Here is a 17,788-nt window from a genome sequence, read left to right as displayed (position 1 = left end):
CACAGAGTCCCCACACATCACCTAACTGAAACCATGAACACAGAGTCCCCCACACATCACCTAACTGAAACCATGAACACAGAGTCCCCCACCTAACTGACATCAAACCACAGAGTCCCCCACACATCACCTAACTGAAACCATGAACACAGAGTCCCCCACACATCACCTAACTGACATTCTGAACACAGAGTCCCCCACACATCACCTAACTGAAACCATGAACACAGAGTCCCCCACACATCACCTAACTGAAACCATGAACACAGAGTCCCCCACACATCACCTAACTGAAACCATGAACACAGAGTCCCCCACACATCACTAAACTGAAATTCTGAACACAGAGTCCCCCACACATCACCTAACTGAAACCATGAACACAGAGTCCCCCACACATCACTAAACTGAAATTCTGAACACAGTGCAAGGTTTGGGTGATTCCCCCCCACCCCTAGCCCTCATCCCCACTCCCCAGTCCGTCCTACACGCCAGGTATCTGTTTCTCCACTTTAGTCGACCCTTCCCCAGAGCTGTCCACGGTGCTGAAATGTAACCTGTCACTACTGTAGCCTATGCTAGCAATCTGTTATTGACTCTGATTTGTAATGTTGATTCTACAATTTGAGACATGCATATTTTAAAACTAGCAAATAAGAGCTTCAACTGTTTCAAAGACCCATACCTTTTTCACAGACTAATGTTTCCTGTTCATAATTGATTTAATAATTTAAACACTGTAAAGGGGTTACCATGAATTTGACAGTAATTTACAGGCAGCGCGTGGCAAGAACAATTCTGTACGTACTATTACAGTACACACCTAATGTAATATAAATACGGTATCAAAGCAAGTAGTGTGTAATGACACATAGTACAATTCCGTAAAATGTACTGTATTATACTGTAAAAAATCTATGCTACCGTAATCTGAATTAATTAATGACTGGATGAATTGAGGGGAGGGGTTTGAATTTAACAGTATTTTACTGTAATTACAAGGAATTGGTGCAAGCAGGTTGGCAGCTAGATAAAGTGTTTACAGCATATTAATAATGAATATTTTATTTTTTTATATCACTTGCGCTTCTAGAGGCCTAAACAAAGGCTTCAAAACTGGCAGAAACTACAGGGCAAAACAAACCATAAGGACAGGGAAAAACGTGCAACCATTTAAGGTTGAAGATTTGCTACCTCTCCAGTCTGTCCCCTATACGTTATGGATTGATGGGACCTTATAACCATATACTAGTTAAATTGGTATAGCAACAAATATAGCCTCTTCAAGGCATGCTTTAAAATATGTCAATGAGCCAGAAACAACAACGCCATGCACCCACTAGTGGTCAAAAGGCTTTTGGTGCTCCAAAGATACGGTATGGTATTGTATTTTGTGGGGTGGAAGCTCAGATAACCCCTCAGCGTCAACCCCCCATTGAATTTTACCTTTTGAGATACAGACATTTTCCCACAATGCACCATAACATACAGTGTACTGCAGTAAAAAGTTTCATTTTTTTTTACTGTTGATAATACCTAAAATTACCTTATAAATTAAATTTTTCTGTTACAGTGTATGCCTATTTAGATTGGTTGAGATACAGTGCCTTCATAAAATATTCACGCCCCTTGACTAGTGTTACAGGCAGAATTACATTTTGTTGTGTTACAATCTGAATTTAAAATGGTTTCAATTGTGATTTTTTTGTCGCTGGCCTACATGCAATAACCCATAATGTCAAAGTGGAATTGCTTAAATAAGTTCAAGAGTAAAAAAATATTTGAGGCCATACTGCTATTAGCCATACAAATGCATTGAATAACAGATTCACTGCATGGAACAACAGATGGTCTCAAAACAATATCAAAAGGAAGTTTATTCTGAAGTGTCTCTCCTCTATCTGAGAGCTATAAGAAATATTTGTTTTTTTTAACCTATATTAGCCCCCCTTCTTTTTTGCCACTGAACAGTTTATGCCCAGTCTAGCATATGAAACGTAATATATCATACTATATGTAGTGTCTTGGATTTACATACAGAATAATACGAAATGCTCTGAGACCAGGTTGCAGCACTAGGTCTTTGGTGGACTTGGATCTATTATGTTCGCTGTCTTTTTTTTGTAAGATTGTATTTGATTTTTCTTACAATACAAAAACATACATAGACAAAGACAGTAGACAACTTAACATTTATGTGCATTCATTTCTACAAACATTAATGACATCACACTTGCTCAGACCCACATATTTGTTCTCTATGGCACTTACTGACTTCTCTCCATGGGTTTACGCACATCTTGTTAGTGGTACCTACCTTTCGATTGATTTGATATAAAAGAATGCAGCCTAGTTGATAGCCTTCATATGGTTTTCATTGCTAATAACGGTGGAAAATTTCACGGTAGTAATATCGGCTTTCTATAGCCTATAGGGTTATTCCAATAAATAAGTGGTGTGACACTTAGGCCTATGCCTCTCGAATATTTAAAGACTATTTAAGTAGTTGCATACTGATGCTGTCAAGCCAAAAAAACAGATACACAATCCACTGGTCCTTTGTTAACGATTTTTCATTGACTGCTGGAGAAGAAGGGAGTCACTAATACAAAAAGTGAAAGCAAGCAACCCAGGCAACCATGATGTTGGTTATATTTGTGTAAAGGCTATCAGTGATTGACGAGGATTAGAGAGTTAAGGAGATTATCTCGCACATTCAACTGCCCCCCCCCCAGCCCCCACACTCACACCCTCACATATGCATTTCAAAATCAAGCCCCACCAAAAGTAGCAAACATAGAAAGAAGTGTGTGCAATAAATCTCATTATACTAAATGTGGAATATCAATATTGTGAAGCAATTATTTCCATTTTAAGACACGTTTACTAAATAGTCAAAGTGTTTGTTTTGATAGGCCTGATGATATCCACCTGCGTAGTTTGCTTTATAACATATTCATTATATTTATATATAATAAACTTAGAGAAGTTGATACTTGGACCAGCTCAGCATGTTCAAAACTGACGAAACCAAGCGAGCCATGCTGAAGGCAGGTTTTGACGGGTGAAAGACTTAACAACGACTAATTGCAATTAACTACGACATTGTACCCCGCCCTTGTCCGTTTAAATCGACACTTTCAACGTCCATGTGTCCTCTAGGGTACCGTGGGAATGTTCATAATTAAAAAACAGAATTATTAATTTCTGGAGTTACTGGGCGAAAGCACAGCAAGCTGTCAAGGTCAGGGTGTCACTGTCAATGATGCGGTCTACGGGTGCGATCGTCCCTTCGCCCCGGCACACCCTGCTCCTCAGACAGAGAGGAGAGGCTGCATCTTTCCGCCCCGGTGAGCGGGCACAGGGGGGCCAAGGGAGGAGACCACCACACTGTTCTAGTCTACATTAGCGTGTGCATCCCCGACCCAGAACCCCTGCTTCGTTCCCAACTACTAAAGGGCGATGGGAACCGCTGTCTCTGTCTGTCACACAGCCCTGGTAGATGAGGGGGATGCCCAAACCGTCTACCGTTGACTCTCTCTCAATGATAATCGATCGACATTCGTTTTAGGCAATACTAGTAACAACACACTTGTACATTCATAAACTCAACAGGTGCACAGTCAATTGTGCTCAAACTCTACCCAAAGAACACTTGGATAAGGCTATGTGGAGTTGACAAAAGCAGCTCAATTTAACCAAACCTATCAAACAATTTATAAATATGTTAAGTAGCCTATAAAGGGAAAGTTGCACCTATTGATACATGTCTATTAAAACACCAGAGACGCAGAAATCAGATAGAATGTAGAGAGATGTAGAGAGAATCGTTCAATAGCCATGCACAACACCTCTTATTAATTCACATAAATCTACAGCGCGGTGTTTTCTTTCCACTCCCAGTTACAACCTCTGCGCGAGCCTTCGGAAATCTTACTTCACTTGCCTCAGAGCGAGCCGCCTGAGTCGGGTGACGTCATCCTGGCACACAAGAGTTGGGAGTAGAAAGCAGGGACAAGCTAAGTGGGTGAAGGAAGTGGAGTTCTCCACCCTCCGCCTTCTCTGACACTTCTCATAAATATTACTAAGCTTTCATCTAACGACTCACAGCAGAAAGTCACCTCTGCTTCGGGTTTGAACAAGCATTATTTTACCAGTCGTTGTTTATCAGTTAAGAAGAGCATTGTTTTTTGTTGGTTTAGACCATTTTTGTTCCGTGGCTTCTGGACTCGCTTGGTAGACAGTCCGTCTGTTTTGGTGCGCCGCTACGGCAGTTTTCTACCCAACTTTGTGCGCCTTGTTGCGCTCTGCGCACCCGAGGAGTCGTTGCGTCTCGCATGGTGTAGACGGCTCTCTATCCGGCTGTCGCGCTGCTGTCCACACAGCCAGGGCTTTGTGAAACTCAACGTCCAATACTTGCAGATACTCCAAAATCCATCTTGATAGCTGGAATTTTATAATCCTTGGAAAATATACAGTTGGTCGACTCAGGAGTCAGGACTTTACATAAATCTATTGGTTTCAGCGAAAACTGTAGATTTGATGTTTTGATATCGTTCAGCTGATGCTTTTGCACAGACAGAGGATTTTGATTCTGAAAATAGAAAATAAACGACAGTGTCCACGATGAGCAAACCCGCCGGTTCAACAAGTGGGTGTTTGGATATTCTGAATGTTAAATCAAGTAAGCATACTAAAGTTTATCTTTCTTCTTAAACTATAATTGGTTAGTAAGGTATTTATCATTGTTATAATGCAAGCATGTATGAATCGAAAAGTAATAGGATATTATGTGAAAGGCATTGAAACATTGCGAAATGAAGTCATCGACAATTTGCGTTTACCTTGGAGTTGCGGTACGATACATCTGGTAACCCATTTTCTAACTTAAACTATGAAGTCGGTTTTGTACAATAATTGTACATGTTCTTAGGCCTACTTAAAAAATATATATTTTAATGTTACAATGTATTTCATAGGAATGGTACAGGGCCTAGCCAATCCATTAATAAAACTAAATTGAGCGCTTGTAGGCCTATGCTTCTTCGTTTCCAGTTTAATTCCAGTTATTTGTTGTTGATAAGTACGGCATTATTCTCTCATAAAAACAACACGGCATATTTCTGCTTGTTTTGCGATGTTTATTTCTAAAAAGATGAGTAAAGGTAAAACATGTAGGACTAAATGTTTTGTGCGAAACACCCAAACTATCAAAACGATGAAAAAAATGTACGTGAAAGAGACACCAACTATATGGAGGTAGGCCAACGGGCCAATGGGCTAGTATTGATAGCCCAAATGCTCATTTCTTGAAAAACAATTGTGTTGATTATGTCTATTTGTCAAAGTGTGTGTGTGTGTGTGTGTGTGTGTGTGTGTGTGTGTGTGTGTGTGTGTGTGTGTGTGTGTGTGTGTGTGTGTGTGTGTGTGTGTGTGTGTGTGTGTGTGTGTGTGTGTTTGTTTGACATGACAAATATTTTTTACCATACTGATTTTGAAATGGCATACATAAATAATTGCCCTTGCATTTTGTTAAAATTAATTATGTTCTATGGTTGAAAAAATTGTAGGACTTTATGGGAATTTGTACATCATAAATTAAAGAAAACATTAAAGTTCTGGATTTCGGGAAATTATAAGGAATGTTTACATGTGTGTGCAAATAACTGGAATAATGAGAAAACAACTATTAGCCTATATTCTATATTCTGTAGCTTAATGCATGTATTTTTTTGTTTGTTATTGTGTTAAGTGTTGCTAAACTGCATTACGTCCAAACGAAATATGCCTATAACGCATATAGGTTATTATTTGTTTCACCAATGCCTTGTTGGTTGCTATTTTGGCCTCGTCTTATAGGCCTTGGCAAATCTCAGACAGCAATCTACAAGTATTCACTTTCGTACAGCTTTTACATTAGAATAATTCACAATTGTTGTAGCCTAATATTGCATTCTTTCCTCCAAGTTCATTGCACACATTGTGGGTGGTCACAATTTTTTTTCTCTCAGTTAGTAAAACTCAGTCTAACTTCTTTCAGCAGGTTTTGGGGTTGATGGTAATTACGGTAATGGAATATGCCATATATCTTTAAGCAATTACGGCACACAATGGCGACGACTGGAACCCCTATTGAGAGAAGTTACCGACGTGTTCCCCCACACACCAAAATCAAACGTCATTTTTATTTCATAAAATGTTCCTCCAACAGCTTTATGGGAAATGTGCACGTTATTAGTCCGTAATTATAATTGTCTAACGAGGACATTGCGATACTGGATTCATTCCTTATGTGATGCCTATACGCCTACTTCTTGGCATATAAACTTTTCAGCGGCGCAGTTAGGCTATCGCCCAACGTGTATTGATTGTTTCGACGGTTTTTACAGTTATTTATTTTAAACGAATAGTTTTGATTAACTTAGGCCAATTTAATCGTTTTTGTTGTTAGCCTGGCCATGGCACCAAATATTTTCTCAAAATCTTTGAAATGCATCCTGGATTTTCAATTCTTTATAAAACCACGTGATATAGAAATTTAATTGCCAACGACTTCTTTGGTACTCTTTGCATAATTGGTGTGTTGAAGTCCCAACTCCTCGCCGAAGTCGATTGTTTTTGATGCTCTGTCGTTATGGGGTCGTATCCGAATTCCCATGCTACCCTTTTTGACGGGTCACTGCATGGTGAATCAATGAGCAGGTGGCAAAACGTCAGTGTAATTACATAGCCTTCTATTCCCTATATAAAAAAGACTCCCTCATATACATACAAATATACTTCTTTTAAATAGATTTGAATAAAAAATCTTTACAGAAATCACGTTTTTTCATTTACTCCGGGGTCGATTTACATACACTTCATTTGAGTTGGTGAAACGAGTTGGTGCGCATTATTCCCTGTGCCGTGTCACTCCCTAATCCGCAGGCCTACAGACCTGCGGGATAAAGCAGCTGTCGAGTCCCATTATGAGGGGGAGTTGGCAGCTTGTAGAGATCGGGGCAGTCAGACGAGGTTCAATGGGGAAAATCATTAAGTTAACACTTTCCCTAATGTCTCCATTGTGTTCCCCCTGGAATTGTCTTTAGAGACCTCAGATATGACGCTTCCCACAACCGAACTCACAAGAAACTTGCGGGTGCATTCCCATGGCCGGGCGGTGTATGAAGACACTGTACACTGTCTGTTGTCACGTTACTGTGTGTTTTGTTTTGTCCTCCTTCGTTAAAAGGGAGGGAGGGGTGATGAGGAGGAGGGGTACACGGCATGAGTTTGGATGCAGAATTTATTCAGATGGGTGCTCTTTCCAAGTGCAAAACATCTTTCTGAATCTTGATCTTAAGGAACAACGTACATTAGCTTTCAAAATAAACAAATATAAATTCATTAATTTGTATTTATTCTTTCCAGGTCGTATCTTGGATATCCCGTGTAAAGTGTGTGGGGACCGGAGCTCCGGGAAACACTATGGCGTGTACGCGTGTGACGGCTGCTCTGGCTTCTTCAAGAGGAGCATCCGCAGAAACAGGACATACGTCTGTAAATCAGGTTCTCAGGTAATAGGCCTAACTACAGTGTTTTTCCAATTTAATGTTAAACCTATTTCAAGTGCAGGTGGGGACTTTATCCTAAATGTATCCAAACATGACGCACACATTGGGCATTTTACGCACGGTCATGTTGCGTCTTTATCGGCCAGTCTTGAGTCTCCAGGGTTAAATCTCTCCTAAGACCTGTCTCTGTGAGCGGCCAGCCACCCAGGGCACGACAGGGCCTAATTGCATCGCCACCCAAGGCCATTGACTGGCGCTAAGCACAGTCCTGCTTTAATGTATCAGGTGTAATCCAATCTAATGTAATGACACTAACCCGAGGATTTAGCCAACAGTGGGCGGAATAGCCCTACTTATCCTCGGAGATGAGACTGCTGCTGAGCCGCGGGGGATCGCGTCAATAGCTGTGATAATAACACATCCTTCACCTGTAGAATGTCGACCAAGGAAAATAAATGTTTAAAGGTCCAATGCAGCCGTTTTTTATCTCAAAATAAAATAATTTCTGGATAACAATTAAGTACCTTACTGCGATTTTGTTCAATTAAAATTGTCAAAAAGAAACAAAAACAGCCTGTGAGGAAATAGCAAATCATCAAGCAAGAATGTGCTAGGACTGTCTGGGAGTGGTCTGAGTGGGGAGGGAAAACTAGCTATTTGGAACTATCTTAGTCTATTAACTAATTTACTGGCAGGTATCCTAGTTGTTAAAGCTCTGGACTCGAAACCGTAAAGTTGCAAGGTCGAATTCCCGACCTGACAAGGTAAAAATCTGTAGTTCTGCCCCTGAACAAGGCATTTAACCCACTGTTCTGAGGCCCATTATTAAAAATAAGAATTTGTTCTTAACTGACTTTCCTAGTTAAATAAAGTAAAAAAAATCTCACTATGTATCTTCAACAGCCGATCTGTTTTCCAGAGTCTTCGTTAGTAACGTTGCTCTTAAAAACATTCCCAAATTTACGAGTGATCCAGACCACTCATAGAGCAGCATTAGATGTTTTTTTGCCCTTCCGCATCACTTTATCTACAGAGGATCTCCGCTAAACATAGAATCAAGTCTGTCTGACTGTGACCGCGGATAAATTCAGAAAAAAGTTGACTATAAATACAAAGTCGACAAAGTACTTGCAATTTTTGCAAACAAGTGAAAGATAAAACAATGCTTCAGGTGAAATCAGAGATCACGGCATTAAAAGATAAATAGGCAACATGGGCCTATATATTTCAATAGTATTTAAATCATACTCCGTTTTTTTGCGACTACGCTACTGTCTGTAATTTTTGTTTCATGATGTGTGACAAGATGCATTATTATTGGGTAAACATAATAAGCCGCTTCAATATTTGCAGACATAGATGGTAATATCTCTCTAGTCTAGGAGCCGATCCGTCGTCGGTATTGTGGAATAATTCTAATGTTTAAGTAAGATTTGAGTAGAGAAGGCTGATCCGAGAGCAGCGTTGCTTTTCTTTAGATCCTATCAGGATCGACACATGGTTGAACGACGCAATTAGCGAAAGTTCTCTCTACTACTCTACTAACTGGTAGGCTACGATCATCGTAATGGTTAATTTACATCCCAACAGGGAAACGAGGCCCAGAGCAATTACATTTAACTTCTCTCTCTCTCCCTCTCTCTCTCTCTCTCTCTCTCTCTCTCTCTCTCTCTCTCTCTCTCTCTCACACACACACACACACACTCTCTCCCCCTCTCTCCCCCCCCCCCTCTCTCTCTCTCTCTCTCTCTCTCTCTCTCTCTCTCTCTCTCTCTCTCTCTCTCTCTCTCTCTCTCTCACTCTCTCTCTCTCTCTCTCTCTCTCTCTCTCTCTCTCTCTCTCTCTCTCGTTTCCATTATAGGGAGGATGCCCCGTGGACAAAACGCACAGAAACCAATGCCGAGCGTGCCGTTTGAAAAAGTGTCTTGACGTGAACATGAATAAAGACGGTAATAGGCTTAATTTAATTATTATTTTGGCTACACGCCGGCAGTGACATTTCGGTTTGAGGCGGTCAAATCGGATGGAAAAGTGTATTTAACGTAATCAGCTGAGAGCGGGGTAAACAGAGGACGTATTCATAACATTCTCATAAGAAGCAAAGCCTTTTACCTCACTGAGCTTTGAACAAAATAAGAACTTTGATAAATAAGGCATTCACAGACGAATAGGTCTAGTTTACTAAAGAGTATTGTCCCTGCTCTCCAATTTAACAGCCGTTCAGCACGAGAGGGGTCCCAGGACTTCCACCATACGCAAGCAGGTCGCCCTATATTTCCGGGGGCACAAAGAGGTGAACGGTTCATCGACCCACTTCCCGGGCTCGAGCCTACCGGGGCCGCCGTTTTTCACTACGGTCACGCAATTGGAGCCACATAACTTGGAAATGAGCACCGTAGCCAGCACGCCGGAGAGGCAGGCCATCGTTGGACTGGCCCAGCCCACCCCGAAGGTAAGCCCCTGTCCTCGGCTCACCCTTCACTCACGGAGCTGCGCTATGTGCCCAATGAGTCAATAAGTACAAACAAGCACTTTGGAAAAACACAACGTGCTTCTTTCTCAACTTTTAAGAGGTTTAGAAGTTGACATTCCGGTCCCGATTCAGCAGTTTCGAGTCACACAATATGCAATTCATATTTTCACCTCCATCCAACGCAGGCAACATGAGTTTATAATTAGACCCACAGTTTAATCTAGTGTTGGTGCTTTGTTTTATGAGATACACACATATTAGTCACAAATGTGACACCGATGCATTTGATCACGCTATTTATTAGTCCTATAGCACATTCTTTTATTCAAATGGCACCCCGAGGCCCTATTTGTTTATATTGACCTCTTGCATTGCAGTACCCTCACGAGGTCAGCGGCACGCCCATGTACCTCTACGAGGTCGCTACGGAGTCCGTGTGTGAGTCAGCTGCGCGCCTGCTCTTCATGAGCATCAAGTGGGCCAAGAGCGTTCCCGCCTTCTCCACGCTCCCCCTACCTGACCAGGTAAGCCACTATATTCAGTATGACTATTATAGGATAGATATTAGCCAATACATTACATTATTAGGCTATCCCTTTACAAAAATACAAGTTGCAATTGCATAGGCCTAAGTACAGTAATCAAATAATATAACTAATGTGTTCAAACCTTAATTCTCTATCAATATTTTCTTGGAAGTATATTAGACATGCTCATTGTGCGGCGCTGACTGAGGTTTGTAATCTGTTTTACAGTTGATCCTGTTGGAGGACGCCTGGAGGGAACTGTTTGTTCTGGGCATAGCGCAGTGGGCCATTCCGGTGGACTCCAACACCCTGCTCGCTGTTTCCGGTATGTAACCCATATGACCAATCAACAGGTTAACTCTACTTAACCGATTACATTTAGGCTACTTACTATCATGTTACGTTTAGATTATTTTCGTTTCGATTCCATGGGATTTAAATGTGGCGTTGGAAGGAAAGCGAAAATAGAGACATATTCTCCATTCCATTTATTTAAAGGTATGAACACAGACAACACAGAGTCCCAGCGGTTGAATAACATAATCTCAGAAATACAAGCCCTGCAGGAGGTCGTTACTCGCTTCAGACAGCTGCGTCTGGACGCAACCGAGTTCGCCTGTTTGAAGTGCATCGTCACGTTCAAAGCTGGTGAGTTGAAGAGGGCGTCATAAAAAATTATATTAAAATAAATTATCCTCACTTAAATCACAAGAAGGCAGGGTTGGGGTTAATTTAATTTGAATTGCAGTCAATTCAGCAATTAATTGAAATTCCAATTCCCAATTGCAACTATATTCCATGTTTTTTAATAAGAAAAATGTGGAATTGGAATTTGGTTTACTTTCTGAATTGAAATGGAATTGTCCCTGCAAGGTCACCAATAGTTTAGAAAAAATAATGATAATAGCCAAGGATGTTAATGCCAAAAACAAAATAGATATGTTTTTTTTTAAACATTTCAATGCAGATGTCTGAAGTACTTTGACCATGCATTTGTCAGGTACATGTGAATATAATGGCAGTCAGTAACCATATTGTCTGTGCCTTTTCCCTTCAAGCTGTGCCAACGCATGGCGGGTCAGAGTTGAGGAGTTTTCGCAACGCCAGTGCCATCGCTGCACTACAGGATGAGGCACAGCTCACCCTAAACAGTTACATACACACCAGGTGAGACATTTGATAAAAACTAACAGTTTAGAAATTATTTATTTCTTAACAGGTATGCAGACACTTGTTTATTTAAGCTATTTGTTCACTATACCAAAATACTTGGCACACTAGTGGCCAGCCAATATGGGCATATTTCTGTACAGTAGGCTATTATGCACAGCAAGATAGGCTACCCTGCAAACAAAAATGAGTTGTTAGAACATCCCCAGAACGTTACGAAATTGTCGCCAAATGCCATGGCCCTGTGGAGGTTTTGTCTAGTGCATTAAGAGAGGTGCATTAACCAAAATGTTTCTTTTTTTAAGTAGGCAAGTCAGTTAAGAATACATTCTTATTTTCGATTATGGCCAAGGAACTTCCTTATTCAGTGGCAGAACAACAGATTTTTACCTTGTCAGCTCGGGGATTCGAACTTGCAACCTTTCGGTTCCTAGTCTAACACTCTAATCACTAGGCTACCTACCACCCCAATGTCAGTCATTTTTGTTAAATGCAAGTTATTTTTTGTTTTTTAAACAACTAATTGACATACATCTGTTCAATTATTTAAATACCATTTCGTCCATTTCTGTGAGCTCAATGCGCACATTGCTCTACAGTTTCTCAGGAGATAAATCAGATCAAATGCCCAAACTATGCGATGTAGTAGGGAGTTGTAGTTTCCAACATGCCAATGCTCTACATAGTTTAGCACAGAAAACGTTATAATTAACTACAATGACTATAATCCATTGAACGGTTTAATTTGTCCCTTCTGTGTTTCTTTTACGCCTGCTACAAGTAAGACACAGAATGTGCGTAAGAGGGGATACAGTTTCTTTACCAGTTATCTCCACCTGAAAATACATGATCTAAGTGATTGATAGTTGGTATTCAGTAGTCATAAAAGTATGCTTTATTTAATTCGAAGAACTACTAAAATAGTGACAGCATAGACAGTAGCTCTATAGAGACGAGATGAGTTGGATTGAAAGAATAAAGTCATCAAATATAACAAATGTAATATACACAACAACTTAAATTTTTTATTTGAGTAAAGTAATGTGAATAACTGATGATAAGCAGTAATGGACAGTCACTACCGTCATGGGACTTTTATTCATTGTTTTATTCTGTGTTGATACAGCATTCAACCCACATAATGCATAGTGCATTTAATGTTGAAAAAAGAATCAAAACCAAAATCATTACTTTTTTAAACCCGAACCGACCTCAAAAAGCACTAATCGCTCAGTGCTAATTGTGACAAGCATCACTACATCACACCTGCCCAGACCCACTAGCCCCACCCATATCTACATGCCCTTATCACTTTCTGCCGCATGGCCTCAAACTGCATTATTTTGTTTTTCTCCATCGCCCATGCTCTTAAAATCTTTAGATAATAAAGCATTTGAACTTTCCATTACCTGAACAATGAAGGATTGATTTACTTTTTAAAAGATACTTGATGAGAAGAGTATTGTCCAACCCATCGGGTATCTCACTGCACCTTCATATGTCAGGTCTTGAAATATACAGACAGACAAATGAAAATAACATTTGCACTGCAATTCTTCTGACATCTATCTTTCCAACTCCGCTCATAACGTTTGAAATTTGTAACATTCCCAGAAGGCATAAATTCAGCTTTGTGTCAGTATAATATTTATTTGATCAACTCTCAATCTTGAGCAAATGGCACCACTTTACAACTGAGTATGGAGGCTAATACGGTTTAGGGATGATGCACCCGCAGAGCGTATAGCGCCCCCATTCACAATGAACACATCAAGTAGCCTAGGCCTATAGACGGAACGTTTTTGTAGGACATTACATTTACTGATAGATTAATCAACAATCAACGCTAACTTGCAACAAAATCACATTTACAGTTAGCAATCTAGCTAATATGTTTTGAGTTCCCACTTCCTCAGGTAGTGTAGAATAGGCCTATAGCTTAGGCCAATATGCACAAAAGAGATATCTGTTGAGCAAAAATATAATATTTAGAGTTAGCTAGTTAATGTGTTTTCAGTTCCCACTTCTTCAGCTGGTGCATTTTGTAGCATATAGGCTAGCCTAGGTCAATATGAACAAAAAATAAGTTAATCACTTTATAGCCCTAAAGAAATTGGATCATTCTGAATCCCAATTTGACAGGTGGCATTCTTTGGAAATGTTAGATGAACTAGCTAACTTATTTCTTGAATCATACAATCTCAGTTGAATAAAATTTAGTCTAGAAATCTGGCACTAATGGAAAGTAATTGTGATATAACTTTTTGTCCATATCGCCCAGCTCTATGAGAGCATCCTAAAAACATACTTGATTACATCTCGATCCCCACAACTAACGGGGTAGGAACTAGAAAGACCCTTATTGGGGACCATGACACAATGTCTTGCCTAAGCAAACCTGTATGAAACATCCCTGTGTGGTCATTGAATGTCATGAGGACCTCCTGTCAGAGCCAAACGGGGACGTTCTCTAATGATCATTAAAATAATTTATTGTAACCTTCTGTTGGTAGCAGACCAGGATCTGTACTGGATGTCCCCTTGAGTTTACTGAATGTTCTGGATATAATGTCCCATTGGAGCAACCTGGGGACCTTTTTGTAATGTACCTTAACGATCATGCTGCGACCTTATTGTAACGTTTTGTCTGTAATAATCCAGGACCTGTCTGAAACATTCCCTTGTAGTTATTGACTGTCCAGAGGATGATATTCTGTCAAAACCAAATAGGAACCTATTTCTAACGCTTCCTGGTCATCAAAATAGTTCATTATAACGTTATAGCGCGACCAAACCAGGACCTGTACTGAACGTCATCTTATGGTCCCGAGGTTAACGTAATGTTTTGATGTTTCTATAATGTTCAAAGAACATCAGTGCGAAAACATTTTGCCGAAACCCTAAAAGGGACCTAATGGGAACGTTGCCTAATGTCCTTAAGATGTTCCGTTTGCTGGGTACTTGGTCAATTCATATAAACAGTTACATACAAGCAAAATGTTCAGGGAGTCACTGTGCAATTAGAAAACAGTCACAAATGGAATTTAAAGACAAGGAAATAATTGCATCTTTCTTGTTTTTGTTATTGTAGATATCCAACTCAGCCCTGCCGCTTTGGGAAGCTGCTTCTGCTTCTACCAGCTCTGCGGTCAGTCAGCCCGTCCACCATAGAGGAAGTATTTTTCAAGAAGACCATCGGGAATGTGCCCATCACAAGGCTCCTGTCTGATATGTACAAATCAAGCGATATATGAGTTTATTTCCCCTGCTTCTGAGTGTCTGCAAATGCTCAGACACAAATGTTCTAATGGGCGCATGGCAAGTTGAACTTTAAGAATGGAGTAATTTGTAAATTATACATGCATATTGAAGACAGTAAAAAAAGCTTGATTTTACCAAGTAGAACAATCATCTTTGGGTTAGGCTTAAGTTTTGAGGATGTAATTTCCCTAATAGAATTGCCAAGCCAATTTAAGTAGGTTACAATTTCACAAAATACTGCAATCTCTGGTTTTTACAAAATAAGGATAATCTTCAATGGTAAAGACTTTAACAGTGGAATGAGCTGTCCATAATTGATGAGCCTATAAAAATGTGGAGATGTTTTTGAGTGTCTCTAAGACCAATGAGCTTCACAACAAATGCCCTTTCAATCTTTTATTGCATCGTTCAATCTGAGTGAATGGAAGAAACCAAAAAAGATTACTCGCAACTCGAGCCACGGTCAAATGTGATATGGGTTGCACTTGACCCAGTGCTGAAACCAAAGGCCGTGGAGTGTCACAACTGCCGAAGAGGAGGCACCACCTCCTCAAGATGGGACAACACCGACTGTTCTCTACAAGCTCGTGTGATGATCCCATACACTCAGAGGATTGAGAGGAAAGAGCTGATCAGGGTCCATTTTCATTTTTTTTTTTTTTTATCTATCTGGATTTCGCCTATCGGATAGGATTAAATGTATAGAAATATAATTAATAGAACGGGAGTCCCCATTCAAGTATATGATCAGTCTGTTCTATTAATTATATTTATATGCATTTAATCCTTCCTGATAAGGGAAAACTATATACAGTACCAGTCAAAAGTTTGGACACACCTACTCATTCAAGGTTCTTTCTTTATTTTTTACTAGTTTCTACATTGTAGAATAATAGTGAAGACATCAAAACTATGGAATAACACCTATGGAATCATGTAGTAATGTAGTAAGTGTTAAAATCAAAATATATTTTATATTTGAGATTCTTCAAAGTCGCCACCCTTTGCACACTCTTGGTATTCGCTCAACCAGCTTCGTGAGGTAGTCCCCTGGAATGCATTTCAATTAACAGGTGTGCCTTATTAAAAGTTAATTTGTGGAATTCGTCTCCTTAATGAGTTTGAGCCAATCAGTTGTGTTGTGACAAGGTAGGGATGGTATATAGAAGATAGCAGTATTTGGTAAAAGACCAAGTCCATATTATGGCAAGAACAGCTCAAATAAGCAAAGAGAAACGACAGTCCTTTACTTTAAGACATGGTCAGTCAATTTGGAAAATGTCAAGAAATTTGAAAGTCACAAAAAACATCATGCGCCATGATGAAACTGTCTCTCATGAGGACTGCCACAGGAAAGGAAGACTCAGAGTTACCTCTGGTGCAGAGGATAAGTTCATTCGAGTTACCAGCCTCAGAAATTGCAGCCCAAATAAATGCTTCACAGAGTTCAAGTAACAGACACATCAAAACATCAACTGTTCAGAGACCGTGACCGGTCTTCATGGTCGAATTGCTGCAAATAAACCACTACTAATGGACACCAATAATAAGAAGAAACTTGCTTGAGCCAAGAAACACAAGCAATGGGCCTTAGACTGGTGGAAATCTGTCCAAATTTGAGATTTTTGGTTCCAACCATGTTCTCCGCATGTGTGGTTCCCACCGTGAAGCATGGAGGTGGTGGTGTGATGGTGCTTTGCTGGTGATACTGTCAGTGATTTATTTAGATTGCAAGGCACACTTAACCAGCATGGCTACCACAGCATTCTGCAGCAATACACCACCCAAACTGGTTTGCACTTAGTGGGACTATAATCAGTTTTTCATCAGGATAATGACCCAACAAACCACCAAGGCTGTATAAGGGCTATTTTACCAAAAAGGAGAGTGATGGAGTGCTGCATCAGATGACCTGGCCTCCACAAATACTCAACCCAATTGAGATGGTTTGGGATGAGTTGGACCGCAGAGTGAAGGAAAAGCAGCATATGTGGGAACTCTGTCAAGACCGTTGGAAAAGCATTCCTCATGAAACTGGTTGAGAGAATGCCAAGAGTGTGCAAAGCTGTCACCAAGGTAAAGGGTGGCTACTTTGAAGGATATAAAAATATATTTTGATATAAAAAAATGTTGGTTACGACATGATTCCATGTCTTCACTCTTATTCTACAATGTAGAAAATAGTGAATATAAAGAAAAACCCTTGGAGAAGGTATTGAAACTTGACTGGTACTGTGTGTATATAACTGGCCCTGAGGACTTGAGAAAAGCTGTTTTAAGCTCTCAAATTTAGAAATAAAACAAGTAATTGTAATGAGCAGGGTTCTATGTTCAAGGCTGAGTGAAATGTCGCCTGTTTGTGTTGGTGTGTCAGTGTGTGGGGAAGAATTAAAAATGATTACTTTGAAGTTAGACACTAACACTGGAAAAAAATATTCAGCACTTGGATTTTTGCTGTTGGCTGTAAATATTTTCTCTGTTGTACAAAGTGGGAGTAATAATTTTGTGAGAGTTGTCCTGAAATATATTAGAAGAATAAATGATATTGAATTATAGGTGTCCCAAATATTCATTGAGTTATCCCTGTGCCACACTCATTGCTCAATGCATTTTCTTTTCACTAAATATGTTATCCAGCTTCTTCAGGTATAAGGGAGTTTTGGAATCCAAACCACGTGAATGTGAACCAGAAAGAAGGGTACAATTCCCTGAAACCCCAATGAGAACAAATGCCATGAGTTTTAAAGTTAGACTGCAGTAGAGTGCATATTGAGTCATGGCAAATACAATGCCCCAGATGAGAC

The 17,788-nt window shown here is 40.0% G+C and overlaps 1 protein-coding gene across 1 annotated transcript; it reads left to right on the top strand.

Moving 5' to 3' along the window:
* Positions 1-4,483: 4,483 nt before the first annotated feature.
* Positions 4,484-17,539, top strand: LOC135557773 (nuclear receptor subfamily 2 group E member 1). Its single transcript, XM_064991370.1, has 9 exons — positions 4,484-4,684; positions 7,411-7,556; positions 9,415-9,502; positions 9,770-10,005; positions 10,404-10,550; positions 10,782-10,878; positions 11,052-11,201; positions 11,612-11,720; positions 14,815-17,539. The coding sequence occupies exons 1-9, from the start codon at positions 4,627-4,629 to the stop codon at positions 14,975-14,977; spliced, it is 1,194 nt and encodes a 397-aa protein (XP_064847442.1). The 5' UTR covers positions 4,484-4,626; the 3' UTR covers positions 14,978-17,539.
* The last annotated feature ends 249 nt before the right edge of the window (positions 17,540-17,788 follow it).

This window comes from Oncorhynchus masou, chromosome 16 (assembly GCF_036934945.1).
Source record: "Oncorhynchus masou masou isolate Uvic2021 chromosome 16, UVic_Omas_1.1, whole genome shotgun sequence".
NCBI classification, from domain to species: domain Eukaryota; kingdom Metazoa; phylum Chordata; class Actinopteri; order Salmoniformes; family Salmonidae; genus Oncorhynchus; species Oncorhynchus masou.
This window is presented reverse-complemented; position numbering and strand designations above follow the sequence as displayed.